At 46.9% G+C, this 26,506-nt stretch overlaps 1 protein-coding gene across 4 annotated transcripts in view; it reads left to right on the top strand.

The window, feature by feature from the left end:
- The window catches only part of HOMER2 (homer scaffold protein 2), a 94,300-nt gene extending 67,794 nt beyond the window's left edge, over positions 1 to 26,506 (top strand). For 2 of the 4 annotated variants that reach the window (XM_072737422.1, XM_072737420.1), the window contains 6 exons: positions 7,629 to 7,721; positions 13,126 to 13,265; positions 15,713 to 15,869; positions 17,854 to 17,964; positions 18,559 to 18,639; positions 19,849 to 26,506. In XM_072737422.1, the coding sequence (XP_072593523.1) occupies positions 7,629 to 7,721; positions 13,126 to 13,265; positions 15,713 to 15,869; positions 17,854 to 17,964; positions 18,559 to 18,639; positions 19,849 to 20,037 (771 nt within the window). In that variant the 3' untranslated portion in view covers positions 20,038 to 26,506. The remainder of the gene's footprint in view (positions 1 to 7,628; positions 7,722 to 13,125; positions 13,266 to 15,712; positions 15,870 to 17,853; positions 17,965 to 18,558; positions 18,640 to 19,848) is intronic. The other 2 variants (XM_072737419.1, XM_072737421.1) reach the window with 1 other exon arrangement.

Below are 26,506 nucleotides of genomic sequence, written 5' to 3'. Positions count from 1 at the left end.
AGCAGCCACCCACGGTCCCAAAAGAGGGATCAGTAATCACAGCCTGTAATGAGGCTAGAAAAGGAATGCCAGTGTGGCTATTTTCATTTAAGAATGCTTTATATACACATCTCTCCCTACCTTCCAGAAGGGAAAATAGATACCTTGGTCTTCACTGCTCCTATTACGAGGACCACCCCACACCACCAGCCCAGACGTAGTACGGGGACTGTCCGCCCGCTGGCGGGGACATGGTGCCTCGGTGAAGGAGCTTGCATTCTGAGAAGAGGAAGAACTTCTGAAAAGAGATGAAAGGAAGGAGATCCAAATGTTAAGAGTGAGCCAGTTGTTAAAGTAGAGGTTCTTTCTGGCAGCTGACCTTGGGGTGTCACTGTTTCAAGTTTGGCTCCCTGTCATTTATCACAGACAGAAGGAAGTACCTCCTGCCACAAAGGGGATGATCATGTTGTTAGTGCTCCGTGATCAGTTCTTCTAAATCCTCTTTCTCAGACACACAGATACACGTGGCATTGGCTGCTGACCCATTTTAATTATTCTATCTGTGATCCAAATTTACATCCTGAAGTTCACCTCAGCAAGTCTGTGTAGTTGTAAGAACATTGTTCTGTCTTCCACCTTTCTGATTTAAGGGCCATTGTTTTTACGTGGGGGATATTAATCATTCTTTTGATATGTTTCAGTGAGAATGCTTTGGGCTGCAGGTAATGGAACTAATCACAGTGCTGAGGCAAATAGACTTATTCTTTTCATACGCAAAAGAAATCCAGAGGAAGGCCGCTGCCAGCATTGATAATGGTGGCCCCATGATGTTGGGTGTGAGGGCTCTGCATGTTTGTTTCTTTTATTAGCCTGTTCCTCATGTTGCTAAGATGGCTTCTCAAGCTCTGTCCATCACATCTGCATTCATGGCAAGAGGGAGAGGGCAGAAGCTACCTCCTTGTGAGCTCCCTTGGCAGACTTCTCCTTGGGTCCAACAGTCAGTCTTGGGTCCCTGGGCCACCTTCCAATGAGGTGTAGGGGGTGGGGCAGAGAGAATTAGGTTGCCATGACCGGTTTACACTGGTTCTTATTTTCTCCCAGCTAGGATATTTCCTGCTTCAGTCAAATTTGAAATTTTGTTAAGCCAGGAGAAAATAAATGGATTTTGAATAAGCAAATCGTGTCTGCCACGGGGTCTTCAATACACGAGACCAAAAAAATCCACAAATAAAACAATAGTCTTTCATTTTCTAGCAGGATAATGGTGAAAAAGATGATGATTTTAATTTTTTTACAGATTATTACTCCAAGTTTAAAAATTGCAGAAAATGATCCTAATAAGTAAAGACATGGGGATTTGGCATACATTTCAGAAACCTTTATGCTTTGAATATCCTTTGATCTGTTGGTCTCATTTATTGGCATCTATTCTTAGGAAATAATTATAACTGAGCACAGAGATTTAACTGTAAGAATTTTCCTTGCAGCATCATTTGTAATAGCAAAAGCAAAAATCCAAGAACACCAGCCAAATGCCCAGCAGTAAGCAATTAGGTGAAATAAACTCCAGTATATCCTTTAGGGTACTATGCCTCTCTACATGGCAATTCGGATGCTATAGTAGAAGGTCATATAATTGCATGGAAATATTAATGTCACACTGTTAATTTCAAAAGTGACTATAAAATAAAGTGTACCATATCATTCTACTTTGAAAAGAAGTATGTGTCATGGGGCACCTGGGTAGCTCAGTCAGTTGAGTGTCTGACTCTTGATTTCAGCTCAGGTCATGAGATCGAGCCCTGTCTCTGGCTCCACATTGAGTTGGAGTCTGTTTGGGATTCTTTCTCTCACTCTGCACCTCCCCCTGCTTTCTCTCTCTCTCTCTGAATAAATAAAATCTTTAAAAAAAAAATGCGTGATGAATGCATATACACAGATAGAAAACTATTCAAAATTTATGTGGTCAGTGCGTATCACTGAGTGATAGGATTACAGGTTTAAGAAATATTTTTTTCCAAACTACAATGTCTAAATTCACAAGCATATGTGCTTTTTTTTTTTTTTTTTTTTTTTTTTATAATGGGAAGATTTTAAAACTAAAGACTTGGAGTCAGGGGATTTTTCATCAAAGGACAATCCTCTGGTACTTCTTGGTTGCTGCTGGGTTTCCATTGTTATAGATAAAGCTAGGATTAGCATTTTTGTATTGAAGCCTTTTTTTTTTTTTCATGTTCTCAATTTTTTTCATAGAATTGTTTCCCAGAAGTGATATCACTAGGTCAGTGGGTATGAATGCTTTTTTTCACTGATGATCCACATTTCCAAATTGCTTCTCTGTGGGGCTGCACCGCCACACAATGTGCCTGGAAATATCTTGCCCACATTGGGTATTATAATTGTATTTAATGTTTGCTAATTTAGCAAGCAAAGAATAGTACCTCATTATTTTGATTTGCATTTCCAGCGGGACTGAGCAATCGTTTTTATCAGTTGCTTGCTTACTGTGTTTTTTTTTTTTTTATTTGTGAATTTTGCCATGTATTTGTTGGGTTTTTTCATATTTTCCTTTTCTGTGTGCACAAACTCTTCCTCTACTAAAGATAATGGCCCTTTTTCTATGATACCAGCCTATCTATGCATAGTCCTCCCCAGGTGGTTGTTTCCCTTCTGATTTAGTGGGGTTTTTTCCCCTGTTGTGTGATCAAGTCTGTCATTCATATGATTTTTCTTTTATTTCTTCCAAGTTTAGAATATTACCCTCTCACCCTTCAAGCAGAAGTTAAATAAATGTTCAATTCTGTTTGCATCCATATTTTTAAAAAACACACTTACCACTTTATCTCATTGAAAACTGATCATGAAAAAACAAAAAAGAAAATTGATCATGCTACATGTTTGCAGTAAAGATTTAAACTCCTTTGCCTCTTCTTACTAAGGTTGTGTCAGTCATCTTCCCCACCAGTGTAAGATTCCTCCTTTATCACAGGCTAATGTTGACATAAACAGTAGGACCTCTTTCTATTGTGCATCTACTGGTACCACATTTTTTAGGGGATTTTTTAAATTTAAAATTTATCTGATAGGGCATATCCTACTTCATTACATTTTAAGCTTATTTTTTGAAATTTTCTTTTTTATTCTTACCCATTTGAAGGCAAAACCAAATCCTCTACAAACTCAGAATTTCTCTGAAGACAGAAGCCAAATCTTCCTTAATTATTTCGGGGTCCCCAGCTCAGCCACTGGTGCATAGCGATAACTAGTTCATGTTTCTGAATGGATGAATTCACCCTTTGATATGTCTCTTTTACTAAACATTGTGGTTTCCAGGCTTTAGCTTTTATTTTACTTGCAGAAGGCCAGAGATGCTACAGTTCTCTCTCTTGACCCCTTGCCACCAACCCAGCAAAGCCACATGTTTTCTCCTCCATTGACCCACAGAGGCAGCATTGTTGCCCACATCGTATAGATGAGGCCGAGGCTCAGAGTGGTTCACTTGCCTGCACTTGAAAGGCTGGTAAGGGTCAGAGTTGGGCCACTTACCTAAGCTGGCCGCTAAGCAGGTAGGTCTTAGGACACTATCATCCAGTGCTGGTGTCAGATGTCCTGTGTTCTATCCCAGCGTAACATTGGCGGTTACAAAAGCCACCTGTCCCCATTTGTGTACCAAGCACCCAAGGGTTGCTGTGAGTGTGTACGTAATGAGATGAGACACCTCAGCCACTCTGCTCTGCTCATCCCTGGGAGCCAAGGAGACGTGTCCTTTCCCCTTTTCTGGGCTATTCTAAGCTGTTATTACTGATATGGCACCATCACATTGCAGTCCTATAGAGATGTGTGTTCAGGTGTGTGTATGACAGCTGCTCCTGGTCTTCTTATAACTCTTGAGAAGGAGAGTTACTCAGTGGAACTGAGGAGAGCTGTACAATTAGAACGAGTCGAGCCCCCCACTCCACGTCTGATATTTTGTGTCTCAGGCCTTGTCTTTGCCTAAAAGATCCCCATGGCCTGTTTTGAGCTGAAACTTTTGTAAGTAATTTTCATTTAAAGAGGGAGTGAATACAGTTCCAGTTTAATTTTAAGGTCATGGGACTTCCCTTTGCAACTGGAAAATCTAATCCGTAAAGACTTAGCAACTGCTATGGGCAAGACTCTAGGCATCCTTGTTGGCACAAGAGGGTAACTGGGTGTGTGGAAGACAGATCTGGGCACAAGTTCGAGTTTACCCTTTATTAGCTGTGTGATCATGGGTACTTTCTCATCTGGAAACCAGAGATGAGAATCCCCATCCTACAGGATGCTGGTGAGAAGCCAAAGAGAGAAGGTGTGTCAAGAAGTCATTAAACTCCTTAGCATATAGATGTGGTTGTCCTGAGGGTCCAGGGGGAAGAGGGTGGTAAGTATGCCTACCAGGGCTGGGACTGTAGGGCCACCAGGGAGCCATCATGAGGGGTGTCCAGAGACAAGCAAGAAGCCATTGGAGTTGAAAGCTTATGTCCTAGGCTGAGAGTCTCCAAGAGTAGAACGAAGATCTTCACCAGTTAGGGATATTCAGGGTGAGGTACAAGACAGAGGGAACAGAGGCGCAAGCTCTGTCCAGAAGTGACTTGTTCTGTCAGAGCCGGGCAGAATTTTAGGTACTGACTTGCTTGCCAGTGTCCTCTGCTGCTCAACTCGTGGCCTCCTGGAGGGCAGAGCAGCCTGCGATAGCTGCACAGTGTACATGGCCCAGCCCAGGATGGTGGGAATATGTGTTCACTGAAGGAACAACTGGTGCTTGGACCATGTTTGTTGACTGAATGAGTGTGACACTGGCTAATGACATTTCCAGTCTAGTTGAAAAGCAACTTCAAACAAGACCCATGAGAGAAAGGAATCCTGACAGGGACATGAAGGACCCGTGAAGAAGAGAGCACTTCTGGTTTGGGTGGCCTGGCAAACATGGAGACGCTTGCAGGGAGAGAGGCATCCCTGATCTTTCGGAGTATGGTGTGGGTGAGGCTGTTAGCAAGGGTGTCTGCTACAGTTTTCTGCAAATCGTATTTGACTTTTCATTGGTACTGGGCCCAAAAACATTTATTTCTTTTTCTTTTTTTTTTTCCCAAAAACATTTAAACTAAGACCTTTAGAAATCAAATCTTTTAATGTCTTAGTAAGATTGAAAGGCCTCTATGTGCCTGCCTAGAATCTCTTCTGGGATAATGTTCATGTTCTGGGAGTTGCCCTGCCTAGTTCCTAGGTAGAGCCGGTCAGGTGAGCTTAGGAAGCAGAGGGTTGGGGCTGTGAATACTCCCAGACACTTTACCACAGTTCCTCCCAGAACGCATTCTCACTTGTCTAGCAGAAGAAGAGCTGCCCCACTCTTAGACTAGACCTGTGCCTTTGACATGATTTGTTTCCAAGTGGCTGAGCGGCGTGGGGGGAGCTGTGGGTCTGGAACCCAGAGATCATTCATTCACCGAACAAACTTATTTGTGCCTGCTTTCTGCCGGTATTGGGTAGGATGCCAAGAGGAAAGGCGTGGACCATGCTGTCAAGGAGTTTCTGACATGATGTGTTTACTTTCAGGGCCTCCTCAAAGGAAGCAGGGTGGGGAGGGGCTTTGTGCATCCCTGCTGGACCGCACGTGTTTCAAACAAGTAATGTGATTTTCCTCTGACAGCTGTGGGATGCTTAAATATGAAGCCCCGTGGCTGTGGCTTTATTTATGGTCCTGCAGGAGCAACACAGGCCAGAATGGAAGGGCTGACCTTTTCTGCTTCCGCCAGATGCTTTGTTCTCCGGTGTCTGTCATCTGGCAAGATTTTCCAAAGTGGACCACTGTTGCCTGTGTCATGGAGATACTCAGGGGGTAGCCCATGCCCAGAAATTAATGCATTCTCAGCAAAAGTCATAGAACTGTCGGTAGCCTTGCAACTTGCTGGCTCTTTGTGTTTCTCAGCAACCACATTTAGCTCTCTCTTGCTTTGTAATGCCAGCATTATCTATCACAGAATGTTCTCTGCTCAAACAATGTATTTGCTAATTAAAAATCAGTTGCCTTGTCAGTGACTATAAGGCAGTGATTGATTTGATTACCCCTGGCATTTGAAGAGTGTTTTATAATGAAAATATTAAAACATTTCTTTAAAGTAGAAAGCATCATATAATAAACACCCATATACATATCACCAGATTTAACCCTCATTAACATTTGCTACATTTCTTCATCTATTTTATTGTTGTTGAAGTGCTTCCAGGTACATTGCAGACATCAAGACATTTCAGTATCTATCTCTAAAAAAATAATGACATTTCCCTCATGACCATAACATCATTGGCATTTGTTTTTTAAAAAAATATTCATTTTGGAGAGTGAGCACATGCAGGGAGGGGTGGAGGGAGAGAGAATCTGAAGCAAACTGAGCACAGAGCCAGATGTGGGGCTTGATCCCATGACCCTGAGATCTTGACCTAAACTGAAAAACCAAGAGCCAGATGATCAACCAGTTGAAGCCACCCAGGTGCCCTAGTTGCTCCTCAAGGTGTCTTTTACAGATGGTCTTTTCAGCACAGATATAATCTTAGGCCCCATGTTCCCTTTTGCTGTTTTGCATTTTGCTATTTTATATCTTAAGCTTTCATTAAAATAATTTTTTAAAGATTTTATGTATTTATTTGACAGAGCCAGAGAGCACAAGCAGGGGTGGGTGGGGGGAAGCAGAGGGAGAGGGAGAAGCAGGCTCCGCGCTGAGCAGGGAGCCTGACCTGAGGCTCCCAGGACCCTGGGATCATGACCTGAGCTGAAGGCAGATGCTTAAGTGACTGAGCACCCAGGCACCCCTATAGCTTAAGCCTTTAAAATCAAGAACAGTTTCTTCTCCCCAGCTCTTCAGATCTTTTTTTTTTTTTTTTTTAAGATTTTATTTATTCATACGAGACACAGCAAGAGAGGCAGAGACATAGGCAGAGGGAGAAGCAGGCTCCCTGCAGGGAGTGCAACATGGGACTCATCCCAGGACCCCAGGATCACACCCTGAGCCAAAGGCAGATGCTCAACCACTGAGCCACCCAGGCATCCCTTGTTGGTTTCCATCATATTGTATAAGTTCTTGGATCCTTCATAGAGATGATAAAGTTTTTCATGGATCCCTTCTGTGGTACAGCTACATTGATGTTTTTGCATTTGTATGAGTTACCGTTCACTGGAGGTACTTGCTTTAGTATTATTAAACTAGCTTCAGCAACTTAAAAAATGATTCAGATCTGGGGCACGTGGGTGGCGCATGGGTGGTTAAGCATCCGACTCTTAGTTTCAGCTCAGGTGATGATCTCAGGGTCCTGGGATCGATACCTGTGTCAGGCTCCATGCTCAAGGGGGAATCTGCTTGAGATTCTCTCCCTCGCTCTGCCCCTCTCCCAGGCACATGTGTTCTCTCTCTGTCTCTCAAATCTTAAAAGAGCTTCAGATATGATCTGGGCTGGTAGTATCCTGGAAGAAGCATTCCTTATGTTCCTTTCTTTTCAATCTCAAATACAATTATTCTTCTGGATTTATACAGAGTTAATTGACTTAAAATGAATGCAAAGCAATGAAGGTGAGCTCTGAAGACCAGCAGTGTGTAACAGTGAGAACAACCTCAGTAACTCTTGTTCATCATCTTCAGTTTGCAGAGAAATTCCAGGAGGTGAAAGAAGCTGCCAAACTAGCCAGAGACAAGTCCCAGGAGAAAATCGAGACCTCAAGCAATCATTCCCAAGTAAGTAATTTGTTCACAAAACTGAGTGTGATCAGTAATTGGGACTCTTCATTCCTTGTCACTTTTTTTTTTTAATTTTTAATTTTTATTTATTTATGATAGTCACAGAGAGAGAGAGAGAGGCAGAGACACAGGCGGAGGGAGAAGCAGGCTCCATGCACCGGGAGCCCGATGTGGGACTCGATCCTGGGTCTCCAGGATCGCGCCCTGGGCCAAAGGCAGGCGCCAAACCGCTGCGCCACCCAGGGATCCCCTTCCTTGTCACTTTTGACAAGAAATAGGGACTTCCAGCAGAAGGGCCTTCTGAAGGCTTTTTTTGACTGTTAGCTTGCCCCCACTGAAGTGGATCTGACATGTTTTTATGAGACTCTTGAGTTTTCCAGATGTGCTCATGTATTTTTGACAGAAAGCAGTTGATGAGATTAGAATTGCTACATGCCCCTGGCTGCTAAGAGGCATTCTTTGTTGCTGTGTTTCAATACCAGAGACGAGGCAATGTGTTTCCTTTCTGTGCTGGCAGGTGAGTCTACAGGACAAATACAGGTGCCTTGTGGCCACAAGACAAAAAACTTGGTAATTATAGAGAGCCCTTGTCTCTGACTCCCTGTTTTAACAAAGTCAGGTGGGAGATGGTATTCTAACAGCTCTGGTTTAGCAAAGGAGATACAGCTTTGTCAGAAATTGAGCATTTTGCCTATTTAAAAGTGTGATGATTGAGTAAAAGGAATCTATTTTAGCCCAAAGTAAAAATACCTGCATTCTTGATGTCTAGTTTGATAGATGTAGTGGGAGGTGGAAGGCTTAACCGGGCAGCAAGGTTCTGTGCAGAGAGACAAGCAAAAGGAGACATAGGGGGAAAGATTTGGGGTGAGGAATAAGCACCGTGCAGCATCCAGACAACCCAGATGGCTGGGAGCGAGGTGCACTGTGGGAGGAAGGAGAGATGCCCTTGGAGATCCTGCAGAAGACTTGGAAATCTTCACTACTGGTTTATTATTTAGTATTCACTTATTCAATTATTATTGGGTAGTTTGGGCAGACATTGGAGGCGCTGCATGATTGTTTCTCTGGAATTGACATGAGGGTTGCATGCAGGTGGTGAGGAAGTCAGGGAGCAGCCAACAGGGAGTAGATTGGCAAGGACGCAGCCACAGGGCTTAATAAAGAGTAAGGGATGGATGCGGGGACAGCCTGTAGGCAGAGAACCGGTAAGCTGGGCATCTTGAGCTGTCAAGACTGACATTCTCGACTTGACCAGCAGCCTGGAAGAAGTAAGAGCTGAAGCGTCGGCTGTCCCAAAAAGCAGTGGGGAGAGGAGGGCAAAGCTAGAGCCTTGGGAAATGCACCAACTATGGGAAGGGAGCCAGTGAAGAGCAAAGAAGAAGAACCTTCCCCATTGCTGAACCCAATGAGGTTCGTGTCCATGCTGCAGAGCAGAGGGCTCTGGGTTTGTCCGCTGCTGTGGCTGACCCTGAGGACCAGAGATTTCCCAGTGCCTGTCCTGGCTCATCCTATAGAAGATGCCCCATGTGAATTCATGGAAATGAATTCGACTTAAAGTGGACAGGAGGAGCTTTCCTGAATCTTTCTAAGGAATCGTTAAGAGATACTGTTAATTTCATGTACTAATAATTACCATACCGAGTAATCGCTGAGAACCTATAAAATTGGACACTGGAAATAATCTGAAGAGTTTTTAATACAAAATCTTCTTCTGAATACCACATTTTATAGCAATACCTTTAAACTTTAATCAGAAGTTCTTTATATAAGGTTTTTGTTTTTGTTTTAAGATTTTTAAAATTTATTTATTCATGAGAGACACAGAGAGGGAGGCAGAGACATAGGTAAAGGAAGAAGCAGGCTCCATGCAGGGAGCCCGATGCGGGACTCAATCCAAGGACTCCAGGATCATGCCCTGGGCTGAAGGCAAACGCTAAACCACTGAGCCACCCTGGGCATCTCAGGTTTTTTTTTTTTAATTTTTTAAATTTATTTATGATAGTCACACACACACACAGAGAGAGAGAGAGAGAGAGAGAGAGAGAGAGAGAGAGGCAGAGACACAGGCAGAGGGAGAAGCAGGCTCCATACACCGGGAGCCCAACGTGGGATTCGATCCCGGGTCTCCAGGATCGCGCCGTGGGCCAAAGGCAGGCGCCAAACCGCTGCGCCACCCAGGGATCCCCCATCTCAGGTTTTTGTTTTAATGTTTGTTTCTCCCAAAAAAGTTTTTTATTTTTTATTTATTTTTTTAAAGAGGTACTTGTACATTTGAAAGAAAGATCATGTGCATGGAAGGAGCACAGAGGGAGAGGGAGAATCTTAAGCAGGCTCCTTATTGAGCACAGAGCCCAACCTGGGACTTGGTCTCATGATCCTGAGATCATGACCTCAGCCAGAATTAAGATTCAGATGCTTAACCAACCCAGGCACCCCCTCCCAAAAGTATTTTAAACCCTAAAAAAAAAATCAACTATACCCATAAGGTGCTATTTTATATATGTGTATTAATTATATATCAATTTCTCTAATCTTTAGTTTTTATTTTTTTTTAAAGATTTTATATATTTATTCATGAGAGACACAGAGATAGAGGCAGAGACACAGAGAGAGAAGCAGACCCCTCGTGGGGAGCCTGATGCGGGACTCGATCCTGGAACCCCGGGACCAGGCTCTGAGCCTAAGGCAGACACCCAACCACTGAGCCACCCAGGCAGCCCTAATCTTTAGTTTTTAATTTATTTTCCTGATGTCTCCCCAGATGTAGAGATCACTGTACATTTTTCTTTTAATTTTTATTAGAAATCATACGATTGCTTGCTTTCCTGAATCTCTTAGGGAGTGAACATTTTGCCAGGTTTTCCAACTATTTGAAGACCTTAAACATTTTATATGGGTCTTACCCTGAACACAAAAGCAATATGTATTTATGGCAGAAATCAAAACTATGCCATACTTTAAAGAAGAGAGTAAGAACCTCCTGCTTTCTTACCACACAGAGATATTTTGCTATTGTTCTGGTGTGTATCTTCCTGTTAGAGTTTTCTAGCATAGTTTTATATTCTCTTTTTAACTTTTTCGTTAATAATGTCATGACCATTTCCCTGTGTTTTCAAATATCCCTTTTCAAAACTCCTTTTTTTTAAGATTTTATTTATTTATTCAGGAGAAACACAGAGAGAGGCAGAGACATAGGTAGAGGGAGAAGCAGGCTCCCTAAGGGGAGCCCAATGTGTGGGACTCAATCCCCAGACTGAGGATCACGCCCGGAGCCAAAGGTAGACGGTCAACTGCTGAGCCACCCAGGCGTCCCTCAAAACTGCCTTAATGTCTAGACAGTATTCTAGTATTTGTCTGCATCACAACTTATCCCATTAACCTATACTTTGGGACATTGACGTGGTTTCTCATTTTCAGTCATATAAGTGACACTATGATGAACATCCTTGTACCTCTTTGTGCATTTGGTAATTTCTACAGGATAAGTTCTTGAAGTGGAAGTATTGAGTTAAAAGGCAGGGACACATTAAAAGCTTTTGATAAATACTGCAGATATAGCCTACAGGAATGTATGATCATAACTCCCACCATCACGACTGAGGGCGATATTTCCTCCCACACTCTTACCAGCAAAGCTTTGTTGACTTGACAGAAGAAAAATGTATTCTGTTGCTTTTTTCATTTTGTCTCTTTATCAGTGAGATTAAATATTTTTTGTGTCTACTGATTCTTCTATAAATGTCAATTTTGTATTTTTCCCCTTTAAAAAAAATTAAGTGGTAATCTTTTTCCATTGATTTTTTATATTTGAGAGAAAGCATGAACACAAGCAGGGGGAGGGGCAGAGGGAGAAGCAGGTTCACCACTGAAGCAGGAAGCCTGATGTGGGACTCTGTCCCAGGACCGCTTTTCGTGTTCATTTCTAAGAATTTTATTTTTTAATTTTTTTAAGATTTTATTTTTATTTATTAATGAGAGACAGAGAGAGAGAGAGGCAGGGACACAGGCAGAGGGAGAAGCAGGTTCTGTCCGGGGAGCCTGATGCCGCACTTGATCCCTGGACCACAGGATCGTGACCTGAGCCAAAGACAGATGCTCAACCACTGAGCCACCCAGGTATCCCTAAGGATTTTATTTTTTAATTTGTGTGAATGTATTCATAGCTAGGCAGAGTTATATAATGAACCTTGACAGGACACATAGGTCAGCTTTAACAATTAGGAATTTATAACCAATTGTTTCATCTGTGCTGCCCCCCTTCCCTCTCAATTTTATTTTATTTTTTGAAGATTTTATTCATTTATTCATGAGAGAGAGAGAGAAAGAGGCAGAGGCAGAGACAGAGAGACACAGGCAGAGGAAGAAGCAGGCTCCATGCAGGGAGCCCGACATTGGACTGGATCCGCGGTCTCCAGGATCAGGCCCCGGGCTGAAGGTGGCGCTAAATCGCTGAGCCACCCGGGCTGCCCCTCACCCTCAATTTTAAAGCAAATCCCAGACATCTTATCATTTCATTTGTAGATATGTCAGTGTGTGGCTCTAATAGATAAGGCCTGGAGGGTTTTTCAGTACTGGAAAGGTATTAACACCTTGTTTTTCATATATGCAAATATTCAGCAGCAGATACTTTCCCCAAGTTTCTGTGTGCATTTTTAATTTTATTTATGGCATCTGTGGGTTTTTTGTTTTTGTTTTTGTTTTTTTACAGTGCAGAAATTTAAAGTTAGTCAAATGTATGCATCATTCCCTTCCTGTTTCTTCCTTTGCCTTTATGTTTACTGGAAGCTAAATAAGATCTAAGATCTTACCTGAGAGCAGATGAGATTTCACCTCCCTGTGGCATGACATATTACAGAAAATATTTCAGAATATTCATAATAATGCTAAGTAGCAGTGGAGGCCACACACATCCACATCTGATTCCTGTTTACTTAATGAGCATTGCTCTCTCCATGGCCCCGGGGGTTTGGAGTTGTTCCAGCTGCTAATACTTTTTCCTCGTTCACTCTCTCTTGCTCCCTGTTGTAAATCCTCCTCCCCCTTTAATCCGTGGCTTCTGTGTTAAGTAAGAGAGACCAGGTATCCAAGCTTGTCAGGTTTATCTCTAAAGTTGAGTAAAAAAAGACAAAACCAGGGCCCCAGGTGTGCTCTTGTCAGTAAAATACACAGACTTTTCTGAGCTTCCTGTGGACTCCTCTGGGTCTTTTCCTTTGTTTCTTTCTTTCTTTTTTTTTTTTTAATACTAAGTTTCAGAGGCAGAACTAGATTAATAGTCTGGCCATGCTAGTCTTTGCAACACTCAGGTCTGATGAGTTGGTCCTCCCCAGCACATGCTTCTTCCTCATGCCTGGTTTGCTGCTCCTGTGAGCAATAATGTGTGAAGGTGATTCACTTTGGCCAGGAATCTGGGTGTGAAACCCCATCTCCTACTCAGGCATCCAGTGTCAACGGGACGGACGATGAAAAGGCCTCTCATGCGGGTCCTGCTGACACACACCTCAAGTCTGAGAACGACAAGCTGAAGATTGCCCTGACACAGAGGTAAGTGTGTTTAAACTCCAGATGGTATTTGCTCTGAGTGTAGTGCCTCCCTCGGCCTTTCCCGCCAGGCGGGGTTTCACAAGGAGATTGGGTCTTGCTCCAAGTGTCCAGTCCTGTCTCTGGGCCAAAGAAGGCCAGCTGGCTTTGTGGTGGTTCTGTCTGGCCAACCAGACCAGGGGTGTGTGTGAGACTACAGAGTACATGAAGGAGGTTTGTTTGTACGTGGATAAGTGTGAGAGAGATGCGTCCCCATGCTTGTGTTTTGGTTAGATTTTTTGAGGAGCCAAATGTCTCATTTATTTGTAGATAATAAGATTGAATCTTGAATATCCAAGAAAAACCTATAAAACCCTAACAAACTATTAAAAAGAATATAACCTCTCACAAAAATCAACAGCTTTTCTTTTCTTTTTTTTTTTTTAAAGATTTTATTTATTTATTCATGAGACACGGTGGCGGGGCGGGGGGTGGCGGTGGCAGAGACACAGGCAGAGGGAGAAGCAGGCTCCATGTAGGGAGCCCAACATGGGACTCGATCCCGGGTCTCCAGGATCACACCCTGGGCTGAAGGCAGCACTAAACCGCTGAGCCACCTGGGCTGCCCCCAACAGTTTTTCTATGTACCAACACACATCCCATAGAATATGTGTTTGAAGAAGAGATTTCATTACGATATGAACTAGAACCATAACATACAGAAAACTTAAGAAGGGCATGGTATCTCTGTGAAGAAAGCTTTAAAATGTTCTCGAGGACCATAAATAACTTATTTAACAAACAGAAAGATACCTTCTATTGGGAGGTGGTAGGAATGCCTTCATATTTTAAAAAGAGTCTCTCCTAAATTGACATATAAATTTAACATCCTTATAATGACATCAACACAATTTACTTTTTAATGACCGCACAGGCCACGCTTATGTTTTCTTCCCCTGAGACTGTGGCCCATTTCCTGATGGCGGGGCTGGCCCTGTGATGGCGCTCAGAGCTGCTGTCCTTGGGAATCATCCTGGTCCCCCCGGGCAGGGGTTTGGCCAGCTTTCCCCCAGCCATTCTGTGGCTGAGAAGCTGCTCTCCCCAACTTGCCCCATTAAAGAGCTGGATCATATTAACTCCATTTTACAGATGAGGAAACTGAGTCCCGGATGGTAGAGTGAGTCTATGCCTAAGGTCACACGGCTAGTCAGTTTCTCCACCATATTGCCTGCTTTTCACTCTTCTGTTGTTTAAGCCACAAGATGTTGCCTGGATAAAAACATTTCACCCCTACCCAACTTAATGAACAAGTGAATTATAGGAACGAGCGTGAAGTCATTTCCCTAAATCAGCTTAAATTCTTCATCATCAACTCTGAAATTAATCAGATTACATTTTACTTTTTTTTTGCTTGTGGTGTTTGAAACTGAAAGCTTATATTTCCAGTCACGCTCCTATGTCCTTGAGGCTGTGGGGATGGAAGGAAGATAACACAGATAATCGAGATGCAGTTCTATTTACTTACCCCACCCTCACCCCCAAAACAGCCTGCCGAGACAGAAGTGACTTCAGCCAGGCAGGATCAATTAGAAGCGGGACACTGCACAGGGCATATCCTGCGTGTCCTGCACAGCTCTGCCCACGGCCACCTGCAGCTCCCCGCTTGTGTGGGCTGCAAAGCCAGGAGACAGCGGCACGTGAAAGCCAAGCCCCTGAGGGGACCCTGATTCCAGTTTGTTTCTGGAAACTTCTTTGTGGAGCACATAGGATGGAAGACAGACTCGAGGTTGTTTTTGTCCAGGGGAGGTGTCCAGTAGACCTGTGGTCCTTCCTTGCCCCTGAGGAGATGGAGGTTCAGTCAGGGCACCCTCACATGCTGTCGCTGTCCCCTCTGCCCTCTGATCTCCAGCTCTGGATTCCTCCACAGGCTTGCCCAATGTCACCTGGAGCCAGGCTGTCTCTCACACCTGGGGTCTTGGGGTGTCTGGGATGGCCAAAAGGGCCTATAGCTTTCATGAGATCCTCGGAGTCCCACTGCAGAGCATGTGTCCTGGGGGCTTGTGTCAGGAAGGGACACAACAGAGGGTTCTGGGGCAGGGGCCAGTAGAAAGGAAGGGGGTCCTCTCCACATCCTGTGTCTTTGCTCTTAGCTTCAGGGCTCCTCCTTCTCCATGAGTTTGGTTCTTTCCTAAAGCAATTCTTTAAGAAAATAGCCTGGCAAAGTGACACATGGCCACTAGAGAGGCACCAGCCCTTCTTGACATTTGATCTTAGTAGCTGGCCTCTCAGGGGGTGAAGGATGGGGGGGGGGCAGGCATGTGGCCCCCCCAGAGGCAGGTGGGTGGGGTGGGATGGCAGTTAGGGGTTGCACTGGGGGGTGGCAGGTGGGTGTCGGGTGGGGGGTGGCAGGTAGGGGTAGAGCCAGGTGGACGGCACCCACCCACCGGGTGACCACCTGGGCCGCCCCACAGTGCTGCCAATGTGAAGAAATGGGAGATTGAGCTGCAGACCCTGCGAGAGAGCAATGCCCGGCTGAGCACAGCGCTGCAGGAGTCGGCCGCCAGCGTGGAGCAGTGGAAAAGGCAGTTCTCCATCTGCCGTGATGAAAACGACCGGCTCCGGAACAAGGTGGGTGTCAGGGTGGGCCTGAGTCCGGGGTCCCTGTTGGGCTTCTCCCTCCCTGTGGTGGGAGGAAGCCTCGCTGCTGCTCCCCTTGTAGCCCTCCGCCCACCTCCCCACTTTCTCTGTGGGAGCACAGCCAAGGGAGCCACGTCTTGGAGTTGCTATTGCAAAGGGGAAAGTGAGCACATGGGAGAGTCAGCCTCATCCCTCTGATGCTAGCTGTGGGGGGCCCTTCCTGGACGGTGGCCTCCTTTGGGCTTTTCTGTGGTTCCCAGATCCTCTGTTGAGAAAGGGGGATCCAGAGTGTGAGCAAGGAAAACGGATTGAGAACATGGTGAGGAGCGTTCACGTGGAAACCCTGCTAGCATGCATATCCCAACGTCTAAGAATCTGCATTCAGAGGCTGGACAGGGAATGTGGCCTCTGAGTATGAGCCGCGTGGGTGCTGACTGCCATCCTGTGCCCTCTGCTCTCTGACCGCCACATCCAGGCAGTTCATCAACAGCCTTCCCGGTAGTTAGTCTCTCACGCTGTCTGTGGTCAGGCTGAGTTGATGAGGTCATTGTGGGGTGGCCACAGAATCCCCAGCTGAGACCCTGGGTGTCTCTGTGTGGCCGGGTGTGGATGGGCAGCACATTTATCCAGCAGGCCGTGGACAGCGGCCGCCGCGTGAGTGCAGGATTTCAGGGGGACACATCACCCTGAGATGGGCATTCACTCTCTGTTGTCACCATTTGTAACCTGCCCACTCGGCCTGAATGGAGCCATGGGAGACCACTCTCCCATTTCCCCACCTTGCTTTGGTACAGATGGCACATAAAAGTGCCTCGTGTCCTTTTTTCATTTCAGTGCCTTAAGTGCTGACAGCGAGGGCACCAGGCCAGGTGCTGACTGTGCATTCCCTCCCGAGGGCTGGCCGATCTGTCTGCCAGAGGGATCGATTGCCCTATCCTCTTTCCAAGCAGAGAGCTGGGTTTCTCACTTTGTGTGAATGTGATGGGGTGGGGGGATTGGGGGAGAGGAAGCACACCCCATAGAGTTCGCCGCCTGAGGGGAGCATCTGCTTCCCTGTCCAGGAAGCATTGGGAGCTTGATTTCCAGGGCACAAGGTAGAAGCTGGTGGACTCCCTAGGAGTTCCCGTGGCTGGGGGGTCCAAGTCCTGAGGGCTGGTGCACAGCCACCCCTGAAAGTGTCCTTATCGTGACCAGCCAGCACCCTTCAGCTCGAAGACTGCTGCTTGCCTGTGGGACCCCATCAGTGTGCTGCTTTTGTGTTCCTGTGGGTCCCATTCCACTCTGCACGCATGTGCTGGCCGCTGGGAAACACTGTCACACCGCAAGGCCCTTCTGAGGGCTCAGGCTTGGGAAGGGGAGAAGAAGGCACTCTGGGGACTTGCCAGTACAGTCTGCCACTCTCTTCTCTCCGGGAGAAGGCTCACAGGCCAGGCCCTTCCTGCGTGCATCAGTCAAGAAAGGTCACCCTGATTTAAAGCGTTTGAAATGTCATTGCATCTCATTTGGTGGCCACTGTCCCACAGAGTTGATTGGTTCCCTTCCCTGCTGTCTTAAACCTTTGAGATGAAATAGAATAATTCAGGACATGACCAAATGGTGTAAAAAAAAAATCATTATGGGGAGAAGCAGATAGATTCATGGGACAGCTGGCCCCTACTCGTGATGAATCCTTTAAAGCAAACCTGAAGTTCCTGTCCCGAGGTGGTGAGAGAAAATCTGAAGCCCAGCATGTCCTGCAGCCAGATTTTGTGACTGCTGGGGCTCTGCTGGTGTGAAGCAGGGTCTCTCGTGCCAGCAGGGCGGGCAGCCCCATGGGGGGGGCCACATGGAGTTTGTTCACAGCCCCAAGGAACAACACGTGAGTGGGTTAGTTCATGGTTTATCTTAAAAGACAGCGTCAACAGGCGGGCTGATCTTTTGTTTAATGACCAAAGTAAACCAGCATCCCTGCTTCAGCGTGTGGTGTCTGTTAAAGATTGACGAGCTGGAAGAGCAGTGCAGCGAGATCAACAGAGAGAAAGAGAGGAACACCCAGCTGAAGAGGAGAATTGAGGACCTGGAGTCTGAACTGCGGGAGAAGGAGACGGTGAGTAGAGGCGCCTGCAGGCCTCGTGCGCCCGGGACATGGCAGGTGTCTGAGGGGGAGGTGACCGGCCCTGGGGGCAGCTGCCTGGACATCAGCACCGGGCCAGCTGAGAGCTGTACTGAGCTCGAAGCTGAGGGGGAGCTGGATGTATATGAAATGCTCGGAAACTTCTATAGGTGCTCTATCGTCAGAAGTAGAGTTGTGCTGTCCTGCTCATGCAGCCAGAGCCCCGGCCAGGCAGACATTTGTTTTCTGGCAGGGATGGGTGGCAGGACAGCTAAGTGCACAGATGCTGGAGACCGTGGGCAAAGCACCAAATGTCCCTGCCTCAGTTTCCCTACCTAGAAGTTGGGGATCATAAGAATCCCTGTCTCTTTGTGGTGGCGTGGTGATGTATAAACTTCACATGGCAATGCCCGTAACACAGCCCGTAGAATTACCTGTGTGCTGATTATTAACTCCACCACTTTTATTATTATTGAGGAGGGTACAGACACCAAGAGCTGGTGTGCACACAGATTGTTTCAAGAAGGCATTTTATCGCCTTTTATCGACTCCTTTTCACATTCTTTTTTAAATTTCTGCCCCCTGTAGGAGTTGAAAGACCTCCGCAAACAAAGTGAAATCATACCTCAGCTCATGTCAGAGTGTGAATACGTCTCAGAGAAGTTAGAGGTAAGGGTGGGGGGCACACCCGCCGTGGCTCCGACCTGGAGGCATCCATGGTGTTACTTGTTTCTCTGGGGCTTCCCCCTTTCACACCTCTGCTGGTAAAGAAGAACGACTTTCTAGTCATGAAAAACCAGCAGTAACCGCACACCAGATGCCATCTCTGCCTCCTGGGTGCACACTCAGCTGTGTTTGTCTAATGGTTTTTCCACTTCTACGAAGGTGTCCTGTGCATAGTGATAGTGCAGGGACTATGTCCCGCCCACAGAAGTCTCCACAGAGCCTTGGGGCGGTGAGGAGCCGGGCAGAGGGGAGGGTAGAGAGCATAAGACCCCGGAGCTAGTCCATCTTGCTACTCCACAGCCACTGACCTTGAACATGACCTTGGGCAGCGCCCCTTCCTGGCCTTAGATTCTCAGAGAAGAGTTTCCACATCCTCTTTCACTTCCTCCTTCTTCAGGAGCGTTTTTTCCAGGTGTGCGACCCCAGTACTAGTCACTGGTTCCTGGACGGCTGTTCAGAACAGTCTGATCATCATGTCCAGAAAGTGAGGCTCTCACTGAAGAGCATGGGCTTGCACCTCATTTACGGACTCACAGCCACCTTAGGAGGCCTGAGGAGGAGCTTGAGGGTCTCCCTGGTCACACCATGTGATCCCGGGGCCTAGACTGCTGTCCCTGAGGCTGGCGCAGCCTGTCCTTCCTCACTGAGGCCAGAGGCTGGCCTGGGGCCAGGGAGGCCTTGGCCTCTATGTGGAACCAGGGAGACAAGTCACTGCCCCATTTGTCCTGTTTCTGTCTCCTGGAATGGAACTAACACGTGGCCTCAGCTGACTGTTCTGGGCCTGAGACCGAAAAACCCCTTGTGCTGGGTCTGTAGACTTTCTCTGCCCGGGGCTTGGCGAGAGGGCCCATTTGCATCAGGCTCCCCTGGGCAGAACCCGAGCTCTGTGTTCTGTGCAGGGCGGTCCTTCATCAGGCCAGACCCTGGTCACGCACCCTGCCTGTTAGCACCTCTGCTGGGGAATGGGCAGGAGGGGGGACACCCCAGAAGGCTCTGAACTCTGTGCTGCCACCTGGGGTGGCAGGCTTGGGCACTGGGAGGTGCAGGTCTGGGAGAGAGGCCAGCTGGGGCATGGCTGATCTCCATGGATGCCCCCCACCCCAGCCCCAGACCCTTCTCCATTTCTCCATTTCTCCATTTGTCTCCCTCCAGGCGGCAGAGAGAGACAATCAGAACCTGGAGGACAAAGTGCGTTCCCTAAAGACGGACATTGAGGAGAGTAAGTACCGCCAGCGCCACCTGAAGGTGGAGCTGAAGAGCTTCCTGGAGGTGCTGGACGGGAAGATCGATGACCTGCACGACTTCCGCCGCGGCCTCTCCAAGCTGGGGGCCGACAGCTAGGGCCGCGGGGCAGAGGGCGGGAGCGTCCGTCTGTCCGTCCACGCAGGTGCGGGTCGTCGTGTGTGCACCCCAGTGGCGCTGTCCCCTCTCACCTCCCCGGCCTGGCCAGGCTGCCGAGCCCGGGACGATGCTGACTCAGGAACCTTGCGCTGTCTCCCTTCGACTTTTACGCGGTCAGGGCAGGGACGTTTGTATCTCTCTCAAGGGCTGTTGCAACCATACCAACTGAACAGAGCATTTTCTAATCCAAATACAAACACCCTTTACACCTCCTTTTTTTTGAAAGAGCGTTCAGAGTGTTTGAACGTTCAGTGGGCACCAGCACGTGGGACACGGGAGTAGCAGCTTCCCTCCCGTAAGAACCAAGATGTTTGCAAGTGCCACGTAGCAGAGGCTCATCCAGAGAAAGAAGACAAGTCTCTGGTTGGTGCACAGGGATCGCCTGCGTCCACTCTGCCCCCCTTCCTCTGGCCTCCAGTTTGTAGGGTTGCGACAATGTTCCTTTCCTGGGTTTTAATTTCTAAGCGGATGATTGTGCTGTGGGAACAGCGTGCAGTGAGGGTGCTTAGCACAGTGCCTGGTACAAAGTAGGTGCTTAATAAATATTTGTTCAATTCAACATATAAACAGCACTTAGTGTGTTAATCAACCCCCCACCCCCAGCAGCCTCCATCAGACCCTGTTGAATAATCCATCATCTTGCCGTGTTAGGTGATTATCAGACAGGCGTTCATTGTGCGTGGTCAAGGTACCGGATGGGCTCGGGTGGCCCCAGGGCAGAGCAGGTGGCAGTGGAAGCAGCAGGAGCTGGTCTGAGGTCCCTCACTAGCCCATCCATGGTGCTGTGCCCCTGGGTGCCTTCAAACCGGGACCACTCTTCTCCAGGCTGGGGATCTAGGATAGGACCCTGTGTTGGGACTGGATGACTAAGGAATCACACAAGCCTGTGAGGGAGAGTTTGCTCAAACTGGCTGAGCCATGGCCTTAGTGACATAGGAGCTCTGCCTGTCTTTCTCCATTCCTGCTAAGGTAAGGGCCAGAGCCATAACGCTCCCTTCTCTTACTGAGTTTCTCAGTGGGTGCCCTGCATGGGGCAAAATGGCTTGAATCGCCAGCCATAGGCATTTCTAAATGCCTTTTGGGGTGGTGGAGGCTTTGGTGCCTCCTTCTTACCCCCTCTTACCTGCTTTGAGAAACCACCAAGAGAACATCCCTTTCTAGAAAGAGTTTCTAGAATTCCCCCCTGGTGAATTTGGACGAACAATAAAACAGCCTGACGCAGCAGGTGGGACACACAGATGCCTCCCAGGCCCCAGGATGAATCCTGCTGTTGAGACCACATCTCTGAGCAGAGAGGTCTCATTGAAATGAGAGAAGGCCAGTCATCCAGAGCAGCAAGGCAGCTCAGGGGTGGGGGGGGACCCGCAGGCTGAGTGGGTCAGCTTTGCCTGAGCATACTGGGCCCATGGCTGACAAAGTGGAGAGCATGGTCACCTCTCGGTGACTTGAGATAGGGTGCTGCTGGCCTGCCTTTTCCCCAGAGCTCCAGATGGGCCTCAGGACTGTTGGTAGCAGCTCCCTACTGGTCCAGAGAGCCAGGCTGGCCATGGTCCGGCCCTGTGGCCCAGCAATGGCTATAGGGGGTTCTTCTCAGGCCAGATCAGACCACCCATCAGCAGACCAGGCCTAGGGCTGTCTGGGAGCAGCACTCACTGGGATCCCAAAAATTGAGCTTGAGTCTTATGGTGTCTGCCACCTGTCTGTTGGGTGACTTACTGATCTGGAAGGAACCATCTTGACTGACCAGAGCACACTCAGGTGGCATATTCATAGGATAATAGAGTTGCCAAAGCCCTTCATGCACTCCATAGCAGTGATGGTGAGAAACATTGGCAGAAGTAGCGCCATGACCATGGTGGGCTGCTGTGTCCCTCTGTGGTTGAGACCCACGATATCTACTCACCTGTCGCTGGGGAGTTTGGAAGCACCTTGCAGGTAGTAGGTGAGGATGCATGATGTGGCCTCCTGGGTTGCAGCCCAGAGCAGGGTGGGCTCCTCTAAGGGAGCTTGGGTTCAGCAGGGAAAGCACCACAGCTGTACAAAACCACTGGCCTTTCACTTCTGCTTTTCTCTGAAGATCTTAATGCTTTTTCATTGACTATCTATTTAAAAAAAGATAGCCCTGGGGGCAACCTGGAGGGTCCATGGAGAGACTACCCATCTGACAGCCCCTGGCACCGTGAAGGTGGGCTCCACAGAATGAAAATGACCCACTAAATTCACCCCGTGTTTCGCCTGAGCCAGGTTGACATGCCCTCACCTACCGGGACATGTAGCTCCACCACTGGAGACGAGCATGGGCAGCAGGTGTGCCTCTCACTTGTGAGCCTGCCAGCCATGCTTCCGGAGGATCTAGAGCCAGGACTGCATTTCCTTTCCAGGTCATGTCTCCTGATTTTGACATGCACAGGGCTGGCCGCCCAGACCTGGATTAGCTTTTATCCTACATCTGTGAAACCTGGGGCCAAAGGGGGGTGACATGAAAGAAACATGGAACCCCTTCATAACAGGCCCTAAAAATAACTACTCCTGGGGCGCCTGGGTAGTTCCATCAGTGAGGTGGCCACCTCTTGATTTCGGCTCAGGTTATGGTCTCGGTCCTGGGATCGAGCCCCGTGATGGGCTCCCTGCTCAGCCTGCTTCAGGATTGTCTCTGTCCCTCTGTGCCTCCCCCCTACTCGCCACTCTCTCTTTCTCCCTCTAAAATAAATAAAGATTTAAAGATTTTCTAAGTAAAGACCCAGCTGGGTGCATCACAAAATTGAGAGGTGAGGGGAGAAATCTTCCTAGCGCCCAGGGAATGTAGACCCCAAGTGACAGGTTGGGATAGTGTGGTCATGCCTCGGAGGGAGAGCAAGCCAGTGTCCACACGAGACCTGGAGCTTGGGTGGCACGCAGTCCCACGCTTTCCTGTGTGCTCTCACAATAAACTTCAGGTGGGTGAGAGGGCTGGGCAGAGTTATTCCCCATTTTCCAGATGGAAAGCAGAGACAGACGGTGACACACTGTCATCCAGCTAGCGAGCAGCCTTGTCGGCTGTGCATCTGGCTCTCCTGGCTGTTGGTCTGGTGTCTTTCTGTGGGCCATGTCACCGTTTTCCCTTTGTGACCTTTAGATGCCAGAAAAAGAATTCTCTGATGTCCTGATGAGAGCACATTGCAGCTATATTCTTTTAATATATGTCCACAGCAAGTGATGATTTGTAAGCAAGCGACCTAGAATTACATTTACATTCATTACAGACAAGAGGTTCCGTTTTTGAGTGGCTCTGGCTTTGCAAGGATCTTTCCAAGAGTGTTGGTTAAAACCGTGTTCTGAGAGACCAGCTTTGTGAAACACAAACACTTCAAGTTCTTTACTGGTGGCTTTAGCAGAAGTAGAGCAGTTTGTCCAAAACAAGCGGGAAGGCCCGAGATGGCAGGGCGGTGAGCAGAGTTGTGGCTGGGAGGTTGTCCAGCTGCTCCTCATCCCCTTCCCAGACAGAAGCCAGCCCTGGGGAGGAGCAGGCCAGCCCAGTGCTTAGAGTGGGTTGAGCAGGATCTGACTTGACCCCCAGAGGACTGTCCGGGTAGGCGTTTGGTCTCCAGCTTGCAGGCTCCCTGTGGACTTTCCAGACTTGGGCAGCCCACGAGCATCACCCTGAGGATGGTGCTGCCTGGCTGGTTTGTACTGCACTGGACGTGAAGCTTGAGTCAGAGGTAGAACAGAGTATAGTTCAGGTGCTCCCTGGAGGTACTGCCATCTGCCCATTTTAAAGGACTGCTTTTCTGTAGAAGTGAGGGGCAGTGTTGGATGAGAGCCAGCCACAGGGCATGCCGGGGACCATCCTGGGGCACCCCACATGTGGCCAGGCGCACCCTTGGAAGGAAAGCAGCCATGAGGTGACTTAGCCCGTTCAAAAAGGCTGCCCTATAAGAAGGAGCTGGCCGTGCTCTTTGCTAATCACTGAGAACGGGTCGTTTGTATTGCTGGTCCTTCTGGAAGTTATGACTCTTATTTCTTTGAGATAGTCACTGGATTTTGAAGCGCTGACAATTTAAACTAGAAGCTTGCAAATCAGTGTCCGTATACATTTTTAAATGATATGCATGGTTTAAAAGGAGCCTAATTCTGAGTACGTGGTTTCTCCAAAAAAAATATTACATATTCTGGGGTTGGTGGGGGTGGCATCACAGAGAGGGAATCCTCTACAGAAATGTATATTCTTCACATGTCTTTTCCATACACCTGTCTCAAGGATGTGGGCTTTTCTGGTTCCTCTTTAAACACTAGCCAGGCAAGAAGGCGACTTTGGTAATGATTTGGCAGCTGGGTGGAATGTTCTGGTGAACTCAGGAGTGCGAGTGCGTGCGTGTGTGTTTGAAAAAGTGGGAGAAACTATAAGGAACGGTTTTATTAAAAAATCTATATACCTAAGAACAGTCCTTAATAATCCTGGTGGTGATGTTATGTGTTCTGGAATCCGCTGAGGAGAAGATGAGTTTGCGAGTCTTTTGTTTCAAGTGGAATTGTACAGTGCCCTACTCTCTTTGATGATGCAGAGCCTTGTAAAAAGTGGTCCCCCAGGCCACACAGACCCCTGGCACTCCCTGGCAGGAGCCCAGAGAAACCACAGTGGAGGCCAGACTGTGGGACGTTTTGGCAGATGATTGACAGATCTGATGATCTGCAGCTGTTATGGGGAATGTGTTACTGTTTTTACCCTGCTGTACCACTTTTAATATAAAGTCCTGATTTTAAATAAATTGGTGTATCAATGTCTTGTGATAGAACAGCCCATTAGGCATTTCTTATATCAAATGTAAGAATTTAATGATTAGAATGAGGTGGTCAAGTGGGACTCTCCCAGGGTACTAGGGTGTGGTTTTTTTTCCTTTTTAAATGCATTTTTGGTACGTAAATAATACATACATTTTTTAAAAAAGAAACTACAGATGAGTGAAAAGGAAAAAATTACCTGCTATTAGACCATCTGATTATAACCACTGTTAACATACTGATATATATCTTTTCAGACTTTTTTCTATGCATCTGTATTTATTTTATTACTTTTTTCATGAAATTATGAAATAATTATAACAATTCTGTTATACACAGTTTTATAACTTTTTTCCCTTGTGATAGTATATTTGTGACTATGTTTCTGTATCACTGAAGATGTAATTTCATCATTCTTAGTATCTGCATAGATTTGTTCCTTGGGTATGTGGGCGGTTCCTGATTTTTTTACTGTCACAGTCAAGGATATGATGAAATCCTTCATTCTAATATCTTTATAAACTTTTCAGAAAGTTTATGATTATCTACGTAGGATAATTTCTAAAATTGGACTTGCTGGCTCAGAAGTTTGGTAGGCAGTACACCTGCTGCTCTGTGTCTCCTCCTGGGCACACAGGAGCCTCCTTGACATTCTGGCCGATGAAATGTGGGCAGAAGTGACCTGAGAAACTCCCAGGCCGAGATCGTGAGATGCTCGTGACCAGTTTTCCAGGTTCTGCGCCCTTGCCTCCATGCGGGGTGTCCTAGCCATGGAGACTTTGTCAGCCTGGGTCCTTGAGTGGCTGCAGAAGAACCTCTTTCTCCCTTCACAACACCCGCCCGCCTGCCCACACAGACATGGAGTGTGGATAAGCAAGAAACCTCCGGTGGCACGCCATTGGGGTTTCAGGGTTAATTTGTCACTGCAGCGTGACATGTTCTATTCTAATGAGGGTACACATATTTTTAGGACTTTTAATATATATTGCCTCAAATTGCCTTCCAGAAAGACTGATACCAAATTCTACTCCCACCAGCAATGTGTAAGAATGTCCTCCTTACCCTGTAATTACTGGTGTTACCCGGGGGCTTGGGGGCTAGTTTTGATAAGCATTTTTTTGATTAAAGTGTGACCTTCACTAGCAAAAATACTTATTGGACTATATTCTTTTGTATTTTACCTATTCATCTCCTCTGGCCACTTTTCTCATAAGATGTATAGCTGTCTTGATGATTTCTAAGAACCTCCTTTCCCTATAAATACCGTAAAAAAAAAAAAGTGTGTAGGGCTTTTTTAAATGTTTAGACATTTAAACAGTTTTTTCTTTTTATTCAAACCTATCTTTTCCTTCATGCCTGCTACCTTTGCACTCAGGCTTATGAAGATCTTTCGGATTCCAATTGCAAGATTGCATAGTCACCAGGATTTATTCTTATACTTTCATTGTTTTTAAACAGTTAAGTCTGTGATGGTGGAGGGGTGAAATAGGCAAAGGCAATGAAGAGCACACATATGGTGATGAGCACTGGGGGATATTTAGAATTGTTTGATTCCTGTGTTGTACACCTGAAACTAATAGAACACTGTATCAACTATACTGGAATTTAAAAAATAAAGAGACCAATGAATAAATAATAAAAATGAAAAAAA

Source organism: Vulpes vulpes, chromosome 14 (assembly GCF_048418805.1).
Source record: "Vulpes vulpes isolate BD-2025 chromosome 14, VulVul3, whole genome shotgun sequence".
NCBI classification, from domain to species: Eukaryota; Metazoa; Chordata; class Mammalia; order Carnivora; family Canidae; genus Vulpes; species Vulpes vulpes.
Note: the sequence above shows the minus strand (reverse complement) of the source record. Positions and strands in the feature narration are given on the sequence as shown.